Below are 23,666 nucleotides of genomic sequence, written 5' to 3' on the forward strand. Positions count from 1 at the left end.
CGGGTGCTTTGAGCTCAGCCAAGGAAGGAAGGAAGGAAGAGAGCACTACATCTCCCAGCAGTCCCTGCCCACCATGCCCTTCCATCCTGCCACTGCTGGTCAGTTGACCGGGCTCCCCTAAGCACCTGCTTCCACCCCTTCCTCCTCTTTCCTCTTTCCTCTCCCTCTTTCCTCTCCCTTTTTCCTCTTCCTCTTCCCTTTCCCTCTTTCCTCTCCCTCTTTCCTCTTCCTCTTTCCTCTCCCTCTTTCCTCTTCCTCTTTCCTCTCCCTCTTTCCTCTCCCTCTTTCCTTCCCTTCATCTCCTTCCTCCTCTTTCCTCTCTTTTCTCCTCTTTTCTCTCCTTCCTCCTTTCCTCTTCTTCCTCCTCTTGCTTTCCTTCCTCCGCTTCCTCTTTCCTCTTCTCCTTCATCCTCTTCTTCCTTCCTTTCTTTTTTAAAATATATTTTTTACTACATTTTTTAAAAAGAAATCCTATATCAAATGTAAACACAGACATACAATTCATCTTCTTTCCTAACAAGCAATAGAGAAATCTTCTTCTAGGTCTAAGCCATATCTCCTCTTCCTTCTTTTTCTGGAGGTCTCCTGCCTTCTAGTATTCAGTGAAGTCTCCAGACATTATTCACAGCGAAATAGATTCCTTACAATCTCAAAGGAAACATGCTCCATTTGCAAGAAGTATCTCCAATCGCAGACAGGATTGTAAAGTCCATCTGTTTGTGGATGCTTTAAGGTATAGTCACTGTTTTCCAAATATCTTTATCACTCCAGTCCAAAAATGAAGTCTTTTCCCCGTTCTGTTTTTAAACATTTTATCAAAGGTTCCCATTGCTTTTCAAATGGATTCATTGAATTCTTCTTTAAGAAATGTCTTAATTTATCAGTTTCTAGAACATCATACCATTTTATCAACCAGTCCTTTACATTATTTATGGTCTTCATTTTCCATTTCTGAGCAAAATCTATATTTTGTCCCAAATCTTGCGCCCATTTCACCATCTGGGTTTTGACTTGTTCATCCACTAATTCAATTTTTAATAACATTTTGTAATAAATCTTGATTCTATGATTATCTTCTGAATGAACCATTTCCCCCCAATTCCATATCCACTTCGCCAATTGCTAAAGTCTTCACATCCATTATAAACCTTCCTCTAATCTGTCTATAAGTAAACCAGGTACAGCCAAGGCCTTCTGATATCAATGGCTCTTGTGGCTTCATTTGTATGTCTTTGGCCCTTTTGATCCATCAGATCTTCATGCGTTCCCCATTTTCCTTGGCTTAGCTAAACCCGGTTACATAAAGCTTCCTTTATGGAGGCCCGTTTCAGGAGGACTGGACAACATTTAGCTTTAATATTCAACCAATATTCTTAATAGTCAGTGCCTGATACAGTGGACTCTTGTTATACTCTGGGGTTTGGTTCCAGGACCCACCGTGGATCCCAAAATCCATGGATGCTCAAGTCCCATTCAATATAATGACAGCAAAATGGCGTCCCTTATAAAAAAATAGAACATCCAGGTTTGATATTTGAAATTTATACTTTTTTTGAACATTTTCAAACCATGGATGCTTGAATCCATGTATAAAAAATCTCTGTATAAGAAGGGCCGATTGTATAATGATAATTAAAGTGCTTCTTAGAGTTTAATTTATTATAAAATAGATATCCATACAACCCAAAAAGAAGTTCTGGTCCCTTCCTTGCTTCCTTCCTTCTCTCCTTCCTTCCCGTCCTTCCTTTCTACCTGCTTCCTTCTCTCCTCCCTCCCTCCCTTCCCTTTCCTTCCTTCTTTCCATCACTCTTTCACTCCTTCCTTCCTCCCTCCCATTTATTTTCTTTCTTTCTTTCTTTCTTTCTTTCTTTCCTTCTTCCTTCCTTTTTCTTTTTTCATTCCCTCTTTCCCTTTTTCCTTCCTTCCTTCCTTCCTTCCTTCCCTCTTTTTCTTTCCTTCCTTCCCCTCCTTCCTCCCTTCTTCTCCTTTCCCACCTTCCTCTCTTCTTCCCTCTTTCCTTCCTTCCTTCCCCTCCTTCCTCCCTTCTTCTCCTTCCCCTCCTTCCTCCCTTCTTCTCCTTTCCCTCCTTCCTCTCTTCTTCTCCTTTCCCTCCTGCCTTCTCTCCTTCTCCTTCCCCCTTCTTCCCCTTCCCCTCCTCCCTTCCATTCTTCCCCTTCCCCCTTCCTTCCCTCCTTCCCTTCCTCCCTTCCCTTTCCCCCCCTCTTCCCTTCCCCTCTCCCTCCCTCCCTTCCCATGAAAGAGGAGGGCTCCCAATAATCCAGGACTAGACTCCTGGAGCCATAGGCAGAGGATGAGGATGGGTCTCTGATGCTGCCTGAGACTGGCATGGCCCTGCTGTTCCTGCCACCTTCCTCTCTGCCCAGGAGGCAGCTCCAGTCTCAGGGGTAAATCTCCTTTTCCCCTTCCTTCCTTCCTTCCTTCCTTCCTTCCTTCCTTCCTTCCTTCCGCAGCAGAGAATGGGAGGATGATGAAGAACCAGCTCTGTGTTGATGAGTCCAGCAGCAGCAGGCCAAGGAGGCAAAACCAGCAGCAGAGAGTCCAAAAAGGCTGGCAAAAGGCAGTCCTACTATTGTTATTGTATAATAAAAATGGTTGTGTTAAATAGTAATTTCTGTGTTCATGCACTTTGCTGTGTTTTTCCTTCAAACCTTCTGACTTCCCAATTTCTCACCTGCTTTTAATAATGTACCAGTTTCTCTTTCTTTTTTCCCCTTCATCCTCAGCTTCTTTCCATTGCAAATTATCCTAGTTATCCCAGTTAATCCTTTCCCTTCCCACTTTCTGGAATTATCTGTATTCCTGAAAGGCCAAAGAGGGTTGGTTTATATGCCCCTTAGTAGTAATTTCCAATTCTAGGATCTTCCTATGTATTCCTGCACAGCCGAAGAGGGTAGGCCTATTTGACCCTTAGTAGTAACTTCCAGCTCTCGGATCTTATGTATTCCTGTATGGCCGAAGACGGTCGGCCTATATGGCCCTGAGTAGTAACTTCCACCTCTAGGATCCTTTGTATTCCTGCACGGCCGAAGAGGGTTGGTCTATATGGCCCTTAGTAGTAACCTCCAGCTCTAGGATCCTATGTATTCCTGCACGGCCGAAGAGGGTTGGTCTATATGGTCCTTAGTAGTAACTTCCACCTCTAGGATCCTATGTATTCCTGCACGGCCGAAGAGGGTTGGTCTATATGGTCCTTAGTAGTAACTTCCACCTCTAGGATCCTATGTATTCCTGCACCGCCGAAGAGGGTTGGTCTATATGACCCTTAGTAGTAACCTCCAGCTCTAGGATCCTATGTATTCCTGCATGGCCAAAGAGGGTTAGTCTATATGACCTTTAGTAGGAACTTCCAGGTCTAGGATCCTATCTTTTCCTGCATGGCCGAAGAGGGTCGGCGTATATGGCCCTTTTAAGCGGGAAATATTAAGGGATGCAAAAGAAAGATGGGTTGGGCATTCCCAGACATGAAACTCTATTTGCACACTGTTAATTTTACATGGTTTCAGGATTTATTTCAGAATTAATGCAGTTTGACACTGTTTTAACTGACATGGCTCCATCCTATGAAATCCTGGGGTTTGTAGTTCATCGTGGCACCAGAGCTCTCTGACAGAGAAAGCTAAATATCTCACAAAATTACACTTCCCAGAATTCCATAGCATTTAGCCATGGCAGTTTAAGTAGTGTCAAACAGCATTAATTCTGCAGTGTAGATGCAACCATACTTGGCTCATAGGCTTTCCAATTAAACTTCTGTTTTCCACCAACTGATTGTGTAGATCATGAGAGACTATGGCTTCTTAAAGAAATGGGTGCATCGCAGCATTTGATTGTCCTAATGTGTAACCGGTATTCCCCTATTCTGTCCTCTGCTCCATTATCCTCAGGTTGAGCTCCCTTTGCCTTTTCTGAGAAGACTGAGGCAAAGAAGGTGTTGAGTAATTCTGCCTTTTCTCTGTCTTCTGTTAGCATTTTGCCATCTTCTCCACGCAGTGGCCCTACCCTTTCCTTCTTCTTCCTTTTGCTGCGGACATATCCAAAAAAGCCCTTTTTGTTCTTAACCTCTCTAGCAAGCCTAAGTTCATTCTGTGCTTTAGCTTTTCTGACCTTATCTCTACACTTGCTAGCTATTTGTTTGAATTCCCCATTTTTCCATTTCTTATACATGTTCCGTTTAAAATTTAGCTGAGCTGAAAGTTCCTTTAATGCTATGGAAGTCTGGGATTTGTAGGTTTGTGAGCATTTAGCCTTCTCTGTCAGAGAGCTCTGGTGCTACCACAAACTACAGATCCCAGGATTCCATAGGATGCAGCCACAACAGTTAAAAGTGGTGTCAAATTGGATTAATTCTGCAGTGCAGATGCAGCCTCGGAAGCATGCACCTCCTTGGTTTATGTTTTAGAGCAGCACTGTTTTTACCACACCGCCATTTCCACCCATGGCTTAATTTTGGTCTGTTTCTTCATAGGATGAAGCCATGACAGTTAAAGCGGTATCAAATTGCATTAATGCTGTAGTGTATCAGAAACTTGAGTTTGCACCAGTGCAGGACTCGTCCAGAATTATTCTCTAAGTACTTATTCCTTCTGAGCTGCATAAACTTGAAAAAAGTTACTTTTTTGGTTAAAAAAAATAGCATCCTGCAGTCGGCACATTTACTGGCTTGACCAGAAATCTGATGTGATATAAACCAATCATGATAGATTCCTTCAAGAAATAACTTTTTGACAGTTTTTCAAAGCAGAAGACACTTTCAAAGCACTCGAGACAATAAAATACCAGAGACAAAAGATATCATACCAACGGAGCCGTTTCAAGTTATAGAGATGGAGTCCATCCAAATTATAACGAAACCCTGCCAACAAATAGGGGAAACCAAATGTTGGCCCACAGATCGGGTATGTTCAAAATACATCCCAGTCCCTAAGAAAAGGGGGATCCTGGGAATGTGGCAACCACTGGCCAATTGCACCAATCTTACAAGCAAGCAAGATTTAATAAGACTTTTAACAAAATGGAGTGAGGCATGCCAGACATCCTGGCTGGGTTCAAAAAAGAAGGAAGAAGCAATAGAGATCATATTGCAAACACATTTTGGAGAATGGAACACACCAAAGAATTTCAGAAGAAAATCACTCTCTTCTTGATAGATTATAGCACAGGCTTCAATTGTGTAGATCACGAGAAATTATGGTTTGCTCTAGAAGAAAGAGATATGGCACAACATCTGACTATCTGAATGGGTAACTAATATACTCTGAATCAAAGGCCATTTATCAGGACACGATATAGAGAAATAGCAGAAGATGCTGTTTTCTACACAGAAAAGGCTGTTTCCTGCACAGAAAATTATATTTCCTGCACAGAAAAGGATGTTTCTGGCACAGAAAGTGATGTTTCCTGCATAGAAAAGGCTGTTTCCTAAACAGAAAATGTTTCCTGCACACACAAAAAAGATATTTCCTGCACAGAAAATGCTGTTTTCTCTGTATTAAAATCACGTGCAAATTTGGCACTGAATAAACCCTGAATTGTGAAGATACTTTTAATTGCAAGATTCATCTTGGTTAGGGTTCGCTGACACTCAAGAAATGCATTTTCTGACCATTTGGGGGGATTATTTTCGATTATTTTTTCCATCTTGCGCATTTATGTACCTGAGGCAGGACTACTTGCATCATTCTTCTGTGTTTCGAACCTCAAGGGTCACTCTCTTGGCAGAGGGTTGCGGGGCTTGGTCCCCAGGTCCTTGTTGCACCCCTTTCCTCTTCCAGATGTGGAGGGCACTGGAAGAGGAGATCACAGCAGACCCATCTCTCTCAACACTGAGCTGCTGTGGGGCTTTTTGGGTTGTTGGACCCAAGGCTATGAAGGGCTACATCACAACGAAACCCACACCAAGGAATCATTCAGAACCTGCAAAAAGATGGATGAGAAAAACTTTAGTGGACTAAGAGATTTCAATAACTTAAACACCAAGAAGTCAACATGGGTCTAATCTGCACTGCAGAAACAATCCAATTTGACACCACTTTAACTGCCACGGCTCCATGCTATGGAATCCTGGGATTCGTGAGCCACCTTGGGTCCCTTTCTGGCGGAAAGGCGGCATAGAAATTAATAAAATAAATAAAATAAACAAGGAAGGTTAAATATCTCACAAAAACACAAATCTCAGGATTCCATAACATTGAATTGTGACCGTTAAAGTGGTGTCAAAATGGTATTATTTCTGCAGTACAGATTAGACCCTAATCTTAAAACCTGGGGTCTGTTCGACCTGAAAGCGCTGTGCACTGAATAAGTTGTGGCTACAGGAGCAAATGGGACATTTTTTACATTTTTGCATAATCACTAGAATATACACCTGGCTCCCTGCTATTTAAAGTTTATGTTGTTGCTGTGTGCCTTCAAGTCGTTTCCAACTTTGGTGACTTTAAGGCTGGCAAGATTCTGGACATTGTCACCACCAAAAAATAACTTTTCCAGGCAAGATGTGGGAGTCAGTAAAGCTAATAAACACTGACCCCAAGGTCGCCTAGCATTGTGGCCATTTCGAGATTGCAGCCTGGGCCTTGGACAGGCACTGGACTATGGCTCTGGAAACCAGGGTTCGATTCACTGCTCAGCAATGAAGACCAACTGGGTTACCATGGATAAGGCACAGACTCTCAGCCCCAGGGTTGCCATAAGTCAGAAATGATGTGAAGGCACACAACAACAACAACATAACCTAGACCTCCTCAGTGGAGAGCCATGCAGGTTGGAGACAATGGGAGTTGTAGCCTAATCCAGCCAGAGAATTCCAGGTTGGAGAAAAACTGGACTAACGTACGTGTGTGTGTGTGTGTGTGTGTGTGTGTGTGTGTATGCAGGCCATTGGGTGACATTGGGCAAGTCACATTCTCTCAGCCTCAGGGGAAGGCAATAGCAAACTTCCTCTGAGCAAATCTTGCCAAGAAAACCTCATGATAGGTTTGCCTTAGGACACCATAAGTTGGAAACTACTTGAACGCACACAACACAAATGCTGAAGGACCATTTCAGGTGTTGGCTAGTTGGCCAGGGGCCATGCATGTCACTATGTTTTGACGCACTCCCATACGTTCTTATTTTCTTTCTCTCCAACATCGCTCCTTTTCCAGTGCAACTTTATGTCCATTCATTCCACTTGAACCGACTTAGGTCTGCTTTTTCTCCCTCTCCACCTCCACCCTCAGGCTTTTCCTCCACTTTGCAGAGAAAACCCACGGAGCCCAGTTGTGCTCCTGAGATATCTCTTTGTAGGAAGACTTTCGGTTGTGGGATTTTGCCGGGTCAATAAGCAGGGCCTGGCCTGGCAAAACTGACTCTTTAAACACAATAACCTCCAACTGGATCAAGGAAAGAACTATGAAATCATCAAGATACAAAAAATGTACATATGCAGTAATCATATAATCCTTTTTAAGAGAAATAGGCCAAACAGGAAAGGAGGAGGAACAGCATGATGTGTCAGGGATGTTTACATCTGCAGACAGATACAGGACTTAAAACCTGAAAGCCAGGTGAAGAACATCTGGATAAAATTAAAGGGGAGAGAAACAACAGGGATGTTATGGTGGGAGTCTACTACAGACCCCCCAAGTCAGAAGGAGGAATTGGATGATGCCTTTCTAGAACAGATGGCCACACACTCAGAAAGAGAGATGTACAGTAGTAGTGATGGGTGACTTCAACTATCCTGCTATTTGCTGGAAGTCAAATTCAGCCAAATCTTCAAGGTCTAGCAAATTCCTCACTTGCCTTGGAGACAGTTTCATTGTCCAAAAGGTGGAAGAGGCAACAAGGGAATCAGCTATTTTGTATCTGATTCTAACCAACAGGGATGACCTAGTTAATGGGGTGCAAGTAGTGAGATCCTTAGGTGGAAGTGACCATGTTCTCCTGGAGTTTGTTATACACTGGAAAGGAGAAGCCAGACATAGTCAGACATGCATTCCAGACTTTAGGAGAGCGGATTTCAGACAGAACATGCTCCCTCGGAGGGTGGTGGAGTCTGCTTCCTTGGAGGTTTTTAAAAAGAGGCTGGATGGCCATCTGTCACAGGGACGGCTTTGATTCAGTGTTCCTGCATGGCAGAAGGGGTTGGACTGGATAACCTTCAGGCTCTCTTGTAACTCTAGGATTCTATTATGAAACTTCAAAATGGCCAATTGTGAGTGTTTCAAAAGAGGCATGCAACACGCAGTATGGTATGCAACAGGCAAATTAGAACAACAGATTTCAGTATAACTGAGTATACCGATACATAGAGTCCAGATGTGATACAATAAGGACACAATAACTCAAACAAGATTATGATGATGTCCGTTCCCAGGACCTTGAACTGGACGTTTCAACTTGATAGGTCTTCTTCAGACTGTTAGGTTCAATCAGTACAGTAGTATTCCTATAGCAATATATTAGTATTAACTAGAACTGCGGAGTAACTGGCATCTACACTGTTTTGGGAGCCAGTGTGGTGAATGGTTTGAGCATTGGACTCTGGAGACCAGGGTTCAATTCCCATCTCAACTCTACTACTCCTTTCCACCTCAATCCAAGGAGGCTGTCCTTGTCCTAAACCAGTGTCTGTCTTCAGTAATGGACTGGATGAGGGCAAACAAGTTGAAACTTAATCCAGACAAGACAGAGGTGCTCCTGGTCAGTCGGAAGGCAGATCGGGGAATAGGGATCCAGCCTTTGTTAGATGGGGTCACACTCCCCCTGAAGACACAGGTTGGCATTTTGGGGGTACTCTTGGACTCAGCTTTGAACCTGGAGGCCCAGGTCTCTGCTGTGACCAGGAGTGCTTTCGCACATTTAAAACTTGTACGCCAGCTGCTCCCGTTCCTTGAGAAGCCAGATTTGGCCACGGTGATACATGCTTTGGTTACATCCCGTTTGGACTACTGTAATGGGCTCTACATGGGGCTGCCTTTGAAAAGTGTTCGGAAAATTCAGCTGGTTCAAAGAGCTGCTGCCAGGCTGTTAACAGGGGCAGATTACAGAAACCATACAATGCCCCTGTTGAAACAGCTTCATTGGCTGCCAGTTTATTTCTGGACACAATTCAAGGTCCTGGTTATTACATACAAAGCCCTACATGGCTCAGGTCCACACTATTTGGCAGACCGTTTCTCCTGGTATGAACCAGCCCAGACTCTAAGATCCTCTGGGGAAGCCCTTCTCTCTGTCCCAACATCATCACAAACACGGCTGGTGGGGACACGAGAGAGGGCCTTCTCAGTGGCTGCCCCTAGACTCTGGAACTCCCTGCCCAGGGAGATCAGAACGGCTCCCTCCTTGATGGCCTTCCGCCGGCAGGTGAAGACCTACCTGTTCACACAGGCATTTAGGGAATTACTATAAGAACAGGCTGGGATGTTCAGTGTTGGACCAGATTAAAACCTTTTTTCAATTTACTTTTTATTTTATTGTACTATTTTATTTTTTTTAAATACTGTGAAGCCGCTCTGAGTCCCAGTCCTGGGAAAAGAGCGGGATACAAATAAATAAATAAATGAAACTCACTGGGTGACCTTGGGCAAATCACACTCTCTCAGCCTCAGAGGATGGCAATGGCAACCCCACTCTGAAGAAACTTGCCAAGAATCCCCCATGGTAAGTTCACCTTAGGGAGGCCATAAGCTGGAAATGACTCAAAGGCACACAACAACACACTGTTTTACATACAAGTAGTCATGTTAAATGCTTAAAGTTATTTCTTCTATTTCATACTATTCCATAGTGGTTAATGTTACTTCTACTCCATATGTCTTATGGTTTCAGTTTTAAAAACATATTCCTATTAGGGGGTGTGTTTGTTTATCAGTATAGATGTCCGTTACTTATCCTTTCTTGATTTCAGTAAGGCCTTTGAGAAAGTTCCCCATGACATTCTTGCAAAGAAGCTAGTAAAATGTGGGCCAGATAATGCAGCTGTTAAATAGATTTTGTAATTGGTTGATTGGCCAAACCCAAAGGGCAGAACGAGACAACGCGTCAAAAGGATCTAGGAGTCCAAGTAGACCACAAGTTAAACGTGAGTCAACCGTGTGATGCGGCATCTAAAAAGGCCAATGAGATTCTAGGCTGCATCGATAGATGTGTAGTGTCTAGATGAAGGGAAGAAATAGTGTCACTCTATTCTGCTTTGTCAGGCCTCACCTGGAATACTGTGTATCCAGTTCTGGGCACCACAATTCAAAAAGGATGTGGACAAGCTGGAGGGTATTCAGAGGAGAACGACTAAAATGGTGAAGGGTCTGGAAACCATGCCCTATGAGGAACGACTTAAGGAGCTGGGGATATATAGCCTGGAGAAGAGAAGGTTGAAGCGATATGGTACTCATGTTTAAATATTTGAAGGGATGTCATATTGCGTATGGAGCAAACTTGTTTTCTGATGCTCCAGAGAACAGGACCTGGAACAATGGATGCAAATTACAAGAAAAGAGATTCCACCTCAGCCTTAAGAAGAACATCCTGACAGTAAGAGCTGTTTGATAGTGGAAAATGCTCTATCAGAGAGTGGTGGAGTCTCCTTCTTTGGAAGGTTTTAAACAGAGGCTGGAAGGCCATCTCTTGGGGGTACATTGATTGTGAGATCCTGCATGGTGGGGGTTTGGACTGGATGGCCCTTGTGATCTCTTCCAGCTCTATGATTCTACTATGCAGTTACTGTACAACATAATGATCTGAAGAAGACCTATTGGGTCAAAACGTCCAGTTTGAGATCCCAGGAACAGATATACTCAACATTTTAGTTTGTCTATCTGTACCACAGTGTATCTCTTGTGAAACACCTAAAATTGCTCACTTTGAAGTTTCATCAATAGCCTTGATTTCTGCACATATGCATTTTTTGTATCGTTTTATGAATTCATAGTACTTTATTTGATACAGTTTGAGGTTATTGTGTCTGGCTGCAGAGGGATGAGTACTTGGGGTTCTCCTTGATGGTTGAAATTTACTCTCCACCTCTGGAATAAGATCTATAAACTGTTTTATTTCCATCTACCCCTCTGGACTTCACCCCAGGAGGCTTTTTTTGGGAGATGGTATACACAGGACAAGTGGTTAACCTACAAAAATCTGTTAAAAGTAAATGTACGTGGAGAAGTGAGCATGAAGCAAAGAGACAATTTAAAGGAGGAAGGATTTGAGCTAACACGGTTTAACTATATTCAACTAAATCAGAGATTAAAAACCGATATTAAAATAAATGGGATAGAAACAGAATTTAATGAACTGGATAAGCTATTTTGGCAGCCTGAAAAAAATAAAATTGCAAAATTTTATAAAATACTACTGAATAGAATATTAGAACACAACACAGTGAAAGAATATATGATTAAGTGGTCTAAAGATTTGGGTATGACAATAAAATATGACGAATGGCAGAAAGCCTGGATGAGAACCAACAAATTCACAGTAGGGCAAAGTCTGAAGGAAAACCATCTTAAGATTATGAACAGATGGTATATCACACCATGGAAACTAAAAAAAATGTTCAAATCTAGCGAAGGGCTGTGTTGGAGATGTAAAAAGCAAAAAGGGACGTTGCTTCATATGTGGTGGGGTTGTAATGAGATAAAAAACTTTTGGAAGGTAGTTCATAATTCTATGCAAAGCATTCTGGGGATTAAGTTTAAAATGGATCCGAAATTGTATTTACTAAATATAACTACGGTACTGAATAAAGAAGAAGATAGGTTTTGGAGAATTACGTTATATTTGGTTACTGCAGCCAGGGTAGAAATCGCTAAACTATGGAAATCGGAGGAGATCCCATCATGGGAAAATTGGATGATCAAAGTAAATGAATATAGAGAGCTGGATAGGATTTCTGGAATGGTGCAGAACAGAGATGGAAGGAGGAGAAAGGAGATTTGGGAAAGGCTTTTGCAAAATATGGAAAAAGAATGGGACATTAAAATACCACTAATTAATATTTGAACAGGAATTATGTTCCCATTTGCTTCCAGTTAACATTTATGAAAGCTGGGCAGATGGAATGTCTCAATTAACCCTCTCCTTTTTTCCCCCTTTGTTGACAGTTTAATATTAGATTCCAAGAAGGAGATGGATAAGAACCTAACTGTATTGAATCACAAAGACAACTTTTCTGTTTTTTGGTCTGTCCTCTGTATAAAAAGCCAAAGGTTTCAAATATGAAGAAAAATAATTGTAGGGAACAATTTAAGTAATAGAGTATATGATATATGATGTAACGAAGAGGCTTAATTAAAAATGTCTTTCTATTATTCGTAGTTAAATCTAAGATTGACATATGGAAAACTTTTTTTTTTGTAAAGGTTAGCCTACATTTGTAATTAGCGAAAGAAAGCACTTAGCGGTTATGTTTATACTCTCTTTGATAACCGATAATGAACTACATAACGGATAAGGAGGTAAAGATTAGGGAAAATGTTGTTATATCTTAGGAAGGGTAGGAGAAATGTTAGGAAGTTAATTGGGCCTTTGGAATCCAGTTTATGGGACGGATTTTTGTTTTGTAAAAACTTATGAACTTAATTACGGAACAAGTACCAATGGACTGGATATTTTTGTGTTTTTATATGTATATTATTTTGGAAATTTAATAAAGATTATTTAAAAAAAAAAGAAAGAAATTTACTCTCCACCGAGTTTATCTGGGGAAGGGACCGACTGCCGCTCTCCTCATAGATGCTGCAAATGCATCCTTTGCCCTTGCCCTTCCACTGCCACCCTTTGCGGCAAGAATATGCAAGAGATGGCTCAGAAATTGACATGCCGTGGGCACCCAGAGCCAAGATAAACAGGAAAGGCAGCCGAGCCAAGCTCTGGAATGAGAGACAAACAAGAGAAGCAGCCTATGGGAGGGGAACAAAAAGGGGCAAAGGACAGCAAGAGGATCGTCCAGAGGCCGGAATCCCAAACATTTCTCTGGACACAGCTATGAGAATGGCTTTTCAACCAATTATGAGCTAATTTCATTCCAGAATTTATAAACTGACTTGAAGGCACATGCACACCCATACACCATTTTACTATAGCAAATTTGCTATTGCTAATGGAAGTAGTGGTCTGAGTGTTAGGAGTACGACTCTGGAGACCAGGGCTCAATTCCCATGTAAACCCACTGGGTGACCTTGGGCAAGTCACACTCTCTCAGCCTCAAGGGAAGGCCATGGCGAACCTCCTCTGAACAAATCTTACCAAGAAAAGCCCATGATAGGTTCATGGCCTTAGGGTCACCATAAGACGTAAACTAGTTGAAGGCACACAACATCAACAACAGACACATATCTAGGCCTAAATACCCTAAAGGTAATAGATCCTGTTTGGTCTTGGAAGAGGAGGGTCATCCCTGATTAGTACTTGGATGGCAGACTGCTAGTGAATACTAGTTGCTGTTTAGCTATATGTCAGAGGAAGGAACTGGCAAAAATCACCCCTTGCCTTAGAAAAACCTATGAAATTCATAAGGGGAATTCTTAAGGCCATTTGAAAGGACACACACACAAACACACCATTTTACTACAATAAATTTGCTTACTGTAGCCAGCGTGGCATAGTGGTTTGAGCATTGGATTATGACTTTGGAAACCAAAGTTTGATGCCCCACTCAGCCATTAAATCCAGTGGGTGGCCTTCTGCAAGTCACACACTCTCAGCTTCAGGGGAAGGCAATGGGAAACCTCCTCTGAACAAATCTTGTCGAGAAAATCCCGTGAGCTTTAGCGTTGCCATAAGTCAGAAATGACTTGAAGGCAAACAACACACACACACACACACACACACACACATATTTGTTATTGCTAATTAATATACCCATTTCATAGAATCACAAAGTTGGAAGGGCTCCCAAGGGTCATCAAGTCCAACCCAATTCTGCCAGGCAGGAAGGCACAATCAAAGCAGTCCCTGCAGATGGCCATCCAGCCTCTGACTGGAAACCTCCACAGAAGGTTCTTGCCATTTATGTTTGCCTTTTATTTGGAGTTGGATAGCAGAAAAGCAGTCAGAGCCAAAAGGCTGGGTTGCCTGGATACAGGAATGATTATATGATGTTAGATGTATGGTTGTTTTTAGTAGTTTTACAGTATATGTTTTTATATGTTTGAAAATATTATGAAAAAAGAGAAGAAGAAGAAGAAGAAGAAGAAGAAGAAGAAGAAGAAGAAGAAGAAGTGGTAGTAGTAGTAGTGGTGGTAGTAGTAGTAGTAGTAGTAGTAGTAGTAATTTGGCTTACTGACTCCACAGTTGTACCCAAATGTCATCTCCAGTGCTAGCAAAAGCCAGCAAGCTTCCTTGCATGGGAATCAATGTGTTTATTGTTGCTGGGTGGGATGTGGTGCGCATCCAACGCATGCTTGCCCTTGGGCAGAGAGCGAAGGTGGGCATCAGCCTTAAAGCATCCCGTGGGAGTGGAACTTTCCCACAGCTTGGTATCGCTTCATCGCCCTTCTCCTGGGCATAGCCTGCCCACTGTTTGGGAACATTTTAGGACAGCCTGTTCTGGACCAGACCTTGTGAGATACAGACTCAAAGCCTGTATCACTGTAACTCTTTTGCTTACAGCCACATATTTAGCACATTAAATATTCAATCCCTGCAGAAATAGAGATTACAGTGGGCCCTTGGTACCCACTAGGGTTTGGTTCCAGGACCTCCAGTGGATACCAAAATCTGTGAATGCTCAAGCCCCATTAAATACAATGGCATAGTAAAATGAGGTCCCTTGTATAAAATGGCAAAAGCAATGGAATTTATACATATTTGTTAATAGTAATAATATTTATTTCTTACCTGCATACCCCCATGATCGAGGCGGGGGACAACAACAATGAACAAATGAACAATAACAACAAACAATATATTCAGGCGGTGGATGCTTGAATCCATGGATTAATTGGTCAGGTCTGTATGTTTTTAATTGCACTGTGCTTTTAAATGGTTAGCTGCTTTGAGTCCCAATTTTTTGGGGAAAGCAGGATATACATAAATATAATAATAATAATAATAATAATAATAATAATAATAATAAATCCATGGATATGGAGGGCCAACTGTAGTTCAAGATGACAGTCCAGTTCATCAAACAGCTGCCGTCCCTGAGAAAGCAAAAATTACTAAGGCTGCACCCGCACAGCAGAAATAACCCAGCTTGACACCATTTTCCCTGCCATGGCTCCATGCTATGGAATTCTGGGAAGGGTAGTTTGTTGTGGCACCAGCACTCTCCCACAGAGAAAACTCACAATATGGCAAATCCCAGGATTCCATAGCACTGAGCCGTGACAGTGAAAGTGGTATCAAACTGGATTGTTTCCACAGTGCGGATGCAGCCTAAAAGTTAAGGTTTGTAGTAAAATTTGCACCCATCTCTATTCGTTTTTAATGGCTCTGCTCTGGGCTGTTTTTAATTCTATTGTTAATTTAACTTGTTGACTTTTGTATAATGGATATTTTTTAGTGGTTCTCTGGTTTAACCTTTGTAAGTGTCCCTGACACAATATAAATAAATATAATGACTATTGTTGGGTTGTGTACCTTCAAGTTGTTTCTGACTTATGTTAAACCTATCATAAGGTTTTCTTGGCACATTTCATCAAAGATGGTTTGCCCATGCCATCCTCTGAGAGGCTGAGAGAGTGTGACTTGCGCAAGGTGACCCAGTGACCGAGCCAGGATTCGAACCCTGGTCCCCAGAGGAGTCATAGTCCAACACTCAAAGCACTGCACCATGAGTACTACCAATATCAATTATCCTTTCTAATATAATAAACACAATAAAGCATAAAAATAATAAAAAATTAACAACAATAACAATAATAAAAACATAGGTATAAAAAGCTTGAAAATGCAAGAGAGCATTCTCTTTACCGTGCCAAAATCTTTCTGTGTTTGGCTCTTAGTTTCCTAGCATCTGCAACCCACAGTAAAGAAAATATTACAGCTTGCTAGCAGAGTACTTATCTCTTCCAAGGAGTGTGTCCCTGACAAAGAACAGAGGACACAGATAAGATATTTGGGGAACTAATAGAAAGGGCAGCTTAATAATACTGTATCTAATGGAAGATATTCTCAGCTTCATCACATTCACAGACACAAAACTTCTGGTGAGATGGAGCATTTATTATTAAAGGAGACAAATGTGCTAAATGATGGTCAAAAACGTTTGTTTCTTAAAAATTCCAATGCGTTTCAGCCTTACCATCAATAGGCCTTCTTTGCTGTTGTTGTTGCATACCTTCAAGTCATTTCCAACTCATGGCAACCCTAAGGCAAACCTATCATGGGGTTTTCTTGGCAAGCTTCTTCAAAGGACGGTTGCCATTGCCATCCTCTGAGGCTGAGAGAGTGCAATTTGACCATGGTCACCCAGCGGGTTTCCGTAGCCAAGCTGGGATTCAACCCCTGTTCTCCAGAGTCCTTGTCCAATGCTCAGACCAGTATGTTATGGTGGCCTTCCTGGGGGGCTATTACAAAATAAGCACAAACACTTTTACTATGCATGGAAAATATATGTACATATAAATATATATACACACCAACTGCAACTTCAGATGTATCTGAGAATAGATGTGTGTTTGTGTGTGTGTGTGTTTTTATAGGTATAATAGAAATTGTTTAGTTTTAAAGAAATAATATATTTTTAAAAATGTTTTATATGTTGTCTCAAAATTTACATACATCATAAATGCATGTAAATATGCATATAATATAAAAGCTTATAGAATGCAATTTGAAATGTATGTTTTTAAAAAATTTGAACTAATAAAGATTATTAATAAAAAGTAAATATGTAACAGCCTTCTTCAGGGGCTATGATAAAATAAGCAAAAACACATTTACTATGTAAAGTCGAAGGCTTTCATTCTCTGAAGATGCCAGCCACAGATGCTGGCGAAACGTCAGAAAGAAACTCTGCTAGAACATGGACACATAGCCCGAAAAACCCACATTTACTATGCATGTAAATTATATGTACATGGAAATATATACATACCAATTGCAACTCCAGAAATTTCTGAGAATGGTTGTGTGTGTGTGTGTGTGTGTGTGTGTGTGTACACGGTGTATACAACAGTCGAAAACTTTTATTTCTTTTGAGAATTTGAGAATTTATTACGAGGCATGCTGTCTATTATGGCTTAAAGATTGGATTTTGTTAGAAAATGATACATTATTAGATATAGAAGCGGATGGGATGAATTATGGATGGCATGCTTATTTGATCTATGAAAAAGAAAAACAAAATAAATCCTTTGCTAGACATTGTATAAGAAGAGCACTAATAGGAGTATGGAACAGGTACAGAGGCAGGATCATTACAAAGATTCCTGAATGGACTTCCCCCCAAGAGGCTTTCTACAGGAAAGAGATGATTAGAGAAGATGACTGGATTAGATATAAAGACCTGATCGATAGGAGGAACCCAATAGTAAGTCTGAAATCCAAAGAACAATTGATTAAAGAGGGATGGAACTTCAATTGGTTTACCTATAAACAACTGCAAGAAAGATTTAGAGAAGATGGTAGATTATATGGATTCGCCCATTGCAATGACAAGTCAGATATAATTCAGTGCTTAGTTAATAATTCGGTGAAAGTAATCGGGAAGGTTTATAAAATCTTATTAAATTGGGACATGGAAGAAGGGGTAGTTAAAAAACAAATGATTGCATGGGCTAATAATATCGGACACCCCATTCATTTGAACCAATGGGAGAGAACTTGGAGAAATAACTACAAGCTTACGGTCTCTCAGAATTTACGTGAAAATTTTTATAAAATGTTTTATCGGTGGTATTTGACCCCAAACAAAATTGCCAAAATATCTAAAAATTCCAATAATCTATGCTGGAAATGTGGTAAGGAGGTGGGAACCATGTATCATTGCTGGTGGACATGTAAATTTGCTAAGGAATACTGGAGGAATATTAACAACCAGATTAATATTATTATGGGTAAAACCATTAAACACAATCCGGAATGTTTTCTGCTGGGAATATTTGAAGAAGATATAAAGGGAAAAGAAGAAAAAGTACTGTATTATTTAGTAGTCTTAGCTAGAATGTGCTATGCGCAACATTGGAAATGCCAAACAATACCGACAATTGAAGAATGGATATACAAAGTTTATGAAGGAATAGAAATGGATAATCTAACTCAAATTTTGAGGGATAAACCTACAGACAAAACAAAGGAGGACTGGCAAGGTTTCTTTAAATTTTTGGACCTTAAGTGGGGTAATACAATGAAGCCTTCTATGTGAGACAATACGACACTTTGTTTTAAACATAAATGAATGGAAAATTGTGTTGTAAAAATGTATCTTAATAAGGGTGATTGGATCTAGATTGTTGCCTTATTGCATTTTAAGAAAGGCAAGACCAATCAAAAATAATACGAAGACTGGTGAAGGGGAGCTTTATGTTGGTATGAATGTGAACCAGAATGATTGGGGAATTTACTGATGGAAGACCCAATATGAAGAAGGAGATGGTCTCACTAGAGAGAGAGATAGGAAGCTAAAATAGCTAAGTTAAGAGAAGTAAGTGTAGAAGGTTGGAGTAGGTTGAGTATTGGAAGTTGGATTAGTTATTGAAGAAGAAGAAGCGATAGGGTTAAGGAAGGAAAGAAAGAGGTAAGAAAGAAAGAAGATAGAATAGGAAAGGTATTTAGTTGAAGGTTTTAGATCTGGGGGTTAGGGATAAGTAAAAGAAGGGTCCCTTCTTCCATATATTGGGAAACAAGTAGGAATGGAACGTCATTATGAATGTATCTCTGGTATTGTTTTTGTCTGGTTGTTAAGTTGTGTTATTTTAGTGTATATTTGTATATATTTACTTTTTGTTTATTTGTTTTATGTATCTGTTTTAATAATAAAATTAAAAAAAAAACTTTTATTTCTTAAAAAGCCCAATGTATTTTGACCTTGCCATCAATTCAATTTCTTTGAGGCTTTTAGAAAATGAACAACAAACATATTTACGATGTATGCAAAGTATGAGACAACACATAAATTTTGCATTATCTCTTGAAATACTAATTCTTGTGTGAATAGCAAACCTCCTCTGAACAAATCCTGCCAAGAAAACCCCATGATAGGGTCTCCATAAACCAGGACTGACTTTGATTGCATGTAACCTTGGCAGGTATGAAATTAGGGGATTGGGTCAATGGACCCATTGGACCTCCAAATATGAATCCTCCCCAATGAAATTTTCCTCTGGTCCTCAAATATATGGTTGCTGTTGTTGTTGTTTTATTTTCTTATATCCCGCCTTTCTCCCAATATAGGGACTCAAGGCGGTGAGCATTGTGGACAATAGCACTGAGAAACTTGTACCCACCAAGAACTGTTTGCTATGTTTTCATTCCCTTGGTATCACTGTCTCTGCCCCTTTGCTTTGGGTACCAAAACTCTCTCCCTATTTAAATATTTGAAAGGGTGCCATATTGAAGATGGAGGAAGCACGGCAACTTGCTGCTCCAGAGACTAGGACACGGAGCAATGGATTCAATCTACAGGAAAAGAGATTCAGCCTAAAGCTTAGGAAGAACTTCCTGATGGTAAGAGCTGTTTGATCATGGAAGATGCTGATGCCTCGGAGGTTGGTGGAGTCTCCTTCTCTGGAGGTTTTCAAGCAGAAGCTGGATGGCCATCTGTCAGAAGCACTTTGTGTCTTTCTTCATGGCAGAATGCGGGTGGGTTGGATGGCCCTAGGATTCTGTGATTCTATGAGATGTGTTGCAGTGCAAGAATAGGAGAAGCTTACTCTCACACACAAGACATACCCATTTGGGACAAGAGCAGCAGATAGAAATATGAGACACCACATAGCCTCCAATTGTCTCAATTTGGCTAGAACAGTCTTGATAATCTTCTGTCGTCCCACTTTTCAGCTGCTTTTAAAATGCCCCAGTTTCTCTCTCTTCCTCCCTCTTTCTATGTTTGTCCTTCGCTTCCTACAGTTGCTGCAAACTGAGGGGCCATTCACATTACCTTTTAGATCGGTTTTGAAATCGATTCTTCCACGTGAAGTTCATATTGGGCCCGATTCTGTCACAATCCATGTCGAGGCTTGCACAAGGAAATGCCCCTTACCCCGGGGTATCCAGAATCGGGCTAAAATCCGTCTTTTCTCAAAAGACCTGGGTTCAGAGAAATATGAACTTGCCCTCGATCATGTTCGGGGCAAATTCAGGGAGGAATTAGGGTCAGGGGGCGGGCAGAGGTCAGAGCATTCCCTCCCCTCATCAGAAGGGAGGGGGGAGGAGGAGGAGGAGCGAGCCAAAAAAGGGGAATCGCTGGAAGCAAAGGGTGACAGGAGGCAAAAAGGGGGTGACTGATGGGGTCAATTCAGGGCAGGTCGGAGGGAGGGGCAGAAGAGGCCAAGCTTCTGCTATCCATCAGGGACCATTTCCCTTTGATTTTTATTTTTTTTTAATTATTTTGGCGAAAAATGCGCATGTTTGTAGGTAAAGATATATAGATATATAGAGATATATAGATAGATCGTGAGCAGGAGCAAGGGTCAATTCAGGGCAAGTCAGGGCACTACAGCAAGGGAAGCCTCTGCTATCCAGCAGAGAGTTGAAAGTACAAAAGGAGTTTGCACTCTGTTAACTCAGTGCCTGAGATCACATACAACAAGCCATTAAAAGCCATCTGGAGCATGACCAGGTGGAAATTTGAGAAACTTCATACCCTTCAATTGTCCTGATTTCGTCTCGCTGTCTTCCCACTTTTTCAGCTGTGTTCAAAATGTCCCAATTTTTCTGTCCTCATCTCACTTTCCCTGTTTGACCTCAGCTGCCTACAGCTGCTGCAATCTGAGTTCAAAAATGCAAAAGAGGTTTTCGCTCTGTTAACATAGCAAGAGGAGAGCAGAGGAGGATTTTTGCTCTTCCCAGTAAGTTCAGGCAAAAGCAAACAGTTGAATGGTCGTATGTTGGATGTGCTTGCTTTTGTATTCCTGCATGGCAGGACTGGATGACCCTTGGGGTCTCTTCCAACCCTAGGATTCTTTCCAAATGTTCAAGTGAGGTTTTAATTTATCAGAATGCTACAAATTTGGGAATGGAAGGGAAATTTCAGGGAGGGGCAAATTTCTTATTTGGGGCGGGCCATGCCCTCAATTTGCCCTCTTGTAGCTACACTCCTGAACTTTGGCTATCCCCAGACGGCAATTATCAGCAATGAAACAGCTATGCATGTAGGTATGTGGGTCTGTGTGTAGCAGGGCAGGAGGCTAACACAACTGCATCCAATTATCTTCACGGCTAAATAAACTGTTTCCTCCCTTGCCGATTATTCCTTTTTCAAAGGCATCCAAGGCCAGGCAGGGATCACACGTTTCCTAGCCAGTTTGCGGCTTGGAAGAGACGTTTTGGAAAGATTGGCTCAGCACAGGCGGGCTTTGGAACAGGGCTTTGCTCCAAAGCAAGGCTCCTCCAAAGTTTACTAGCAGTTGCCTTATAAAACAAGTGTTTGGGGAAATGTACCTATTTGGGCTATAATACTCAGAATAGCAATAGCAAGTACAGAATTCCCCCATCAGTGTGGTCACACTGGCTGTGGGATCCTGAATGTTGTAGTCCAGAAAAGTATCTTTCCCCCAGCTCCACCTAAAAGGGAGATTGTACAGTTTTATATGTGTTTTATATGTATTTTGTAGAATATACAGCATTGGCAGATTTCATTTTTTCCCCTGGTTTTACTGTCTGTATGTACAGCACTGTGTAAATCTACAGCGCTATATAAAAAAAGTATAATGATAATAATAACAACAACAATAGCAGGCCCTCCACATTTGCTGGGGTTAGGGGCATGGGACCCATGAAAGTGGGGGGAGGGACAATAGGAGAAGCTCCCTAGGAATATTTAGGTCCTCCAGTATAACTATATGGTCAACATCTGCCAGACATTGACCACAGACTCACATTGGAGGACCAACAAATCCCTAGAGCAGTGTCCTGCAGGTCCTCCAGTGTGACTTTTGGTAGATGCTGACCATAGAGTTGCACTGGAGGACCTACCGTATATATTCATCTATAGGTCAAGAAATTTAAGCCCAAAAATGGACTCCAAAATCCCAGGTCAACTTATTTACAGATCAGTATGGTAACATGATAGCAGCTCTTTCATATTTCCACATGCAGTTGGGAGAGAGTTGCATTTTCTCTTGAGCCAAGCAGAAAGACTCTTAGGTGATTGATCACTTTTAAACAAACCAACCCAGTCTCTCCCCCCTGCGCCGGTCGCCGCTGTCTGCGCAGTGAAGGGTGAGATGCTGAAGCAAAAAGCCTCAATTAGAGTCCCTCTTGCTGTGTGCACACATACACACAGAAGCCTCCAAGTTTTGCCCTCAACTTATCCATGGGTCATATCAAAATCCATAATTTTGGCCCCAAAAGCTGTCCTCAACTTATATGGGGTTGACCTATAGTCGAGTATAGATGGTAGATATTCTTAGAGAGAGCATATTAAAAAAAGAGAGCTGACATCTGGCATCCCTCAGGGCGCCATCCTGTGCCCCATGCTGTTTAACATTTACATGAAACCGCTGGGAGAGATCATCCGGAGACATGGGCACAGTGTTATCAGTACGCTGATGACATCCAAATCTACTTCTCTATTTCTCTGACTGATGCAGTGACTAAAGAAGGCATCTCTTCTCTGGACGCCTGTCTTGGATCGGTAATGGGCTGGATGAGGGAAAACAAACTCAAGCTGAATCCAGAGAAAACGGAGGTACTCGCGATAGGTTCTCTAAGTCCAGGGATGGAGATTTGTCAACCAGTCCTGGATGGGGTCACACTTCCCCTAAAGGACAAAGTTCACAGTTTGGGGGTTCTTCTGGATCCATCTCTACAGTTATTATCTCAAGTAGATGCGATAGCCAGAAGCGCCTGGTACCAACTTTGGTTGATATGCCAACTGCATCCCTACCCAGACTGAAAGGACCTTGAAGCAGTGGTATTCAACTGGTAATCTCTTGTCTTGATTTCTGTAGTGTGCTCTACATGGGCTACCCTTTGTATCAAGTTTGGAAACTTCAACTGGTGCAAAATGCGGCAGCCAGATTGGTCACCGGTACACCTAGGTCTGACCACATAACACCAGTCTTAAGATCTCTTCACTGGCTGCCAATTAGTTTCCAGGCACAATACAAAGTGTTGGTTACTACCTTGGGCCCAAGTTACTTGAGGGAATGCCTCTCCCTACACAATCCGCCCCGCACTCTCAGAACAACTGGTAAGAATCTATTGGATTATCCAAAGACCAAACTAAGGTCTACTTCCCACAGGGCATTCACTGCTATGGCTCCCAAATTGTGGAATGGCTTGCCAGAGGAGATCCGTCTTATTACCACTTTAGACATCTTCAAGAAGGCACTCAAGACGGATCTCTTCCGGTGAGCCTATCCCCCAGACCTACTATAACAGCTTTAAGATGATACTTCATTTGGAACATGTATGGGAAATCAGATGTTGATATTGTACCTGTATAGTGTTATTGATGTGTTTTTAAGATTTTATGATATGAAAATGTATTTTAACTAGCTGTAATTTTAAATTTGTTGGTGTATTCCTGCCTCGATCCGCAAGGAGAGGCAGGATAT

At 41.6% G+C, this 23,666-nt stretch overlaps 1 protein-coding gene across 4 annotated transcripts in view; it reads right to left on the reverse strand.

Moving 5' to 3' along the window:
• The window catches only part of TNK2 (tyrosine kinase non receptor 2), a 211,953-nt gene that overhangs the window by 178,395 nt on the left and 9,892 nt on the right, over positions 1–23,666 (reverse strand). For 2 of the 4 annotated variants that reach the window (XM_089508648.1, XM_089508647.1), the window contains one exon: positions 5,676–5,934. The exons of the other annotated variants lie outside the window; for them this stretch is intronic. In XM_089508648.1, the coding sequence (XP_089364774.1) occupies positions 5,676–5,699 (24 nt within the window). In that variant the 5' untranslated portion in view covers positions 5,700–5,934. The remainder of the gene's footprint in view (positions 1–5,675; positions 5,935–23,666) is intronic. 4 annotated transcript variants of the gene reach the window in all.

Source organism: Sceloporus occidentalis, unplaced genomic scaffold (genome assembly GCF_023333645.1).
Source record: "Sceloporus occidentalis isolate IW3139 unplaced genomic scaffold, rSceOcc1.0.p SCAF_2, whole genome shotgun sequence".
Classification (NCBI taxonomy): domain Eukaryota; kingdom Metazoa; phylum Chordata; class Lepidosauria; order Squamata; family Phrynosomatidae; genus Sceloporus; species Sceloporus occidentalis.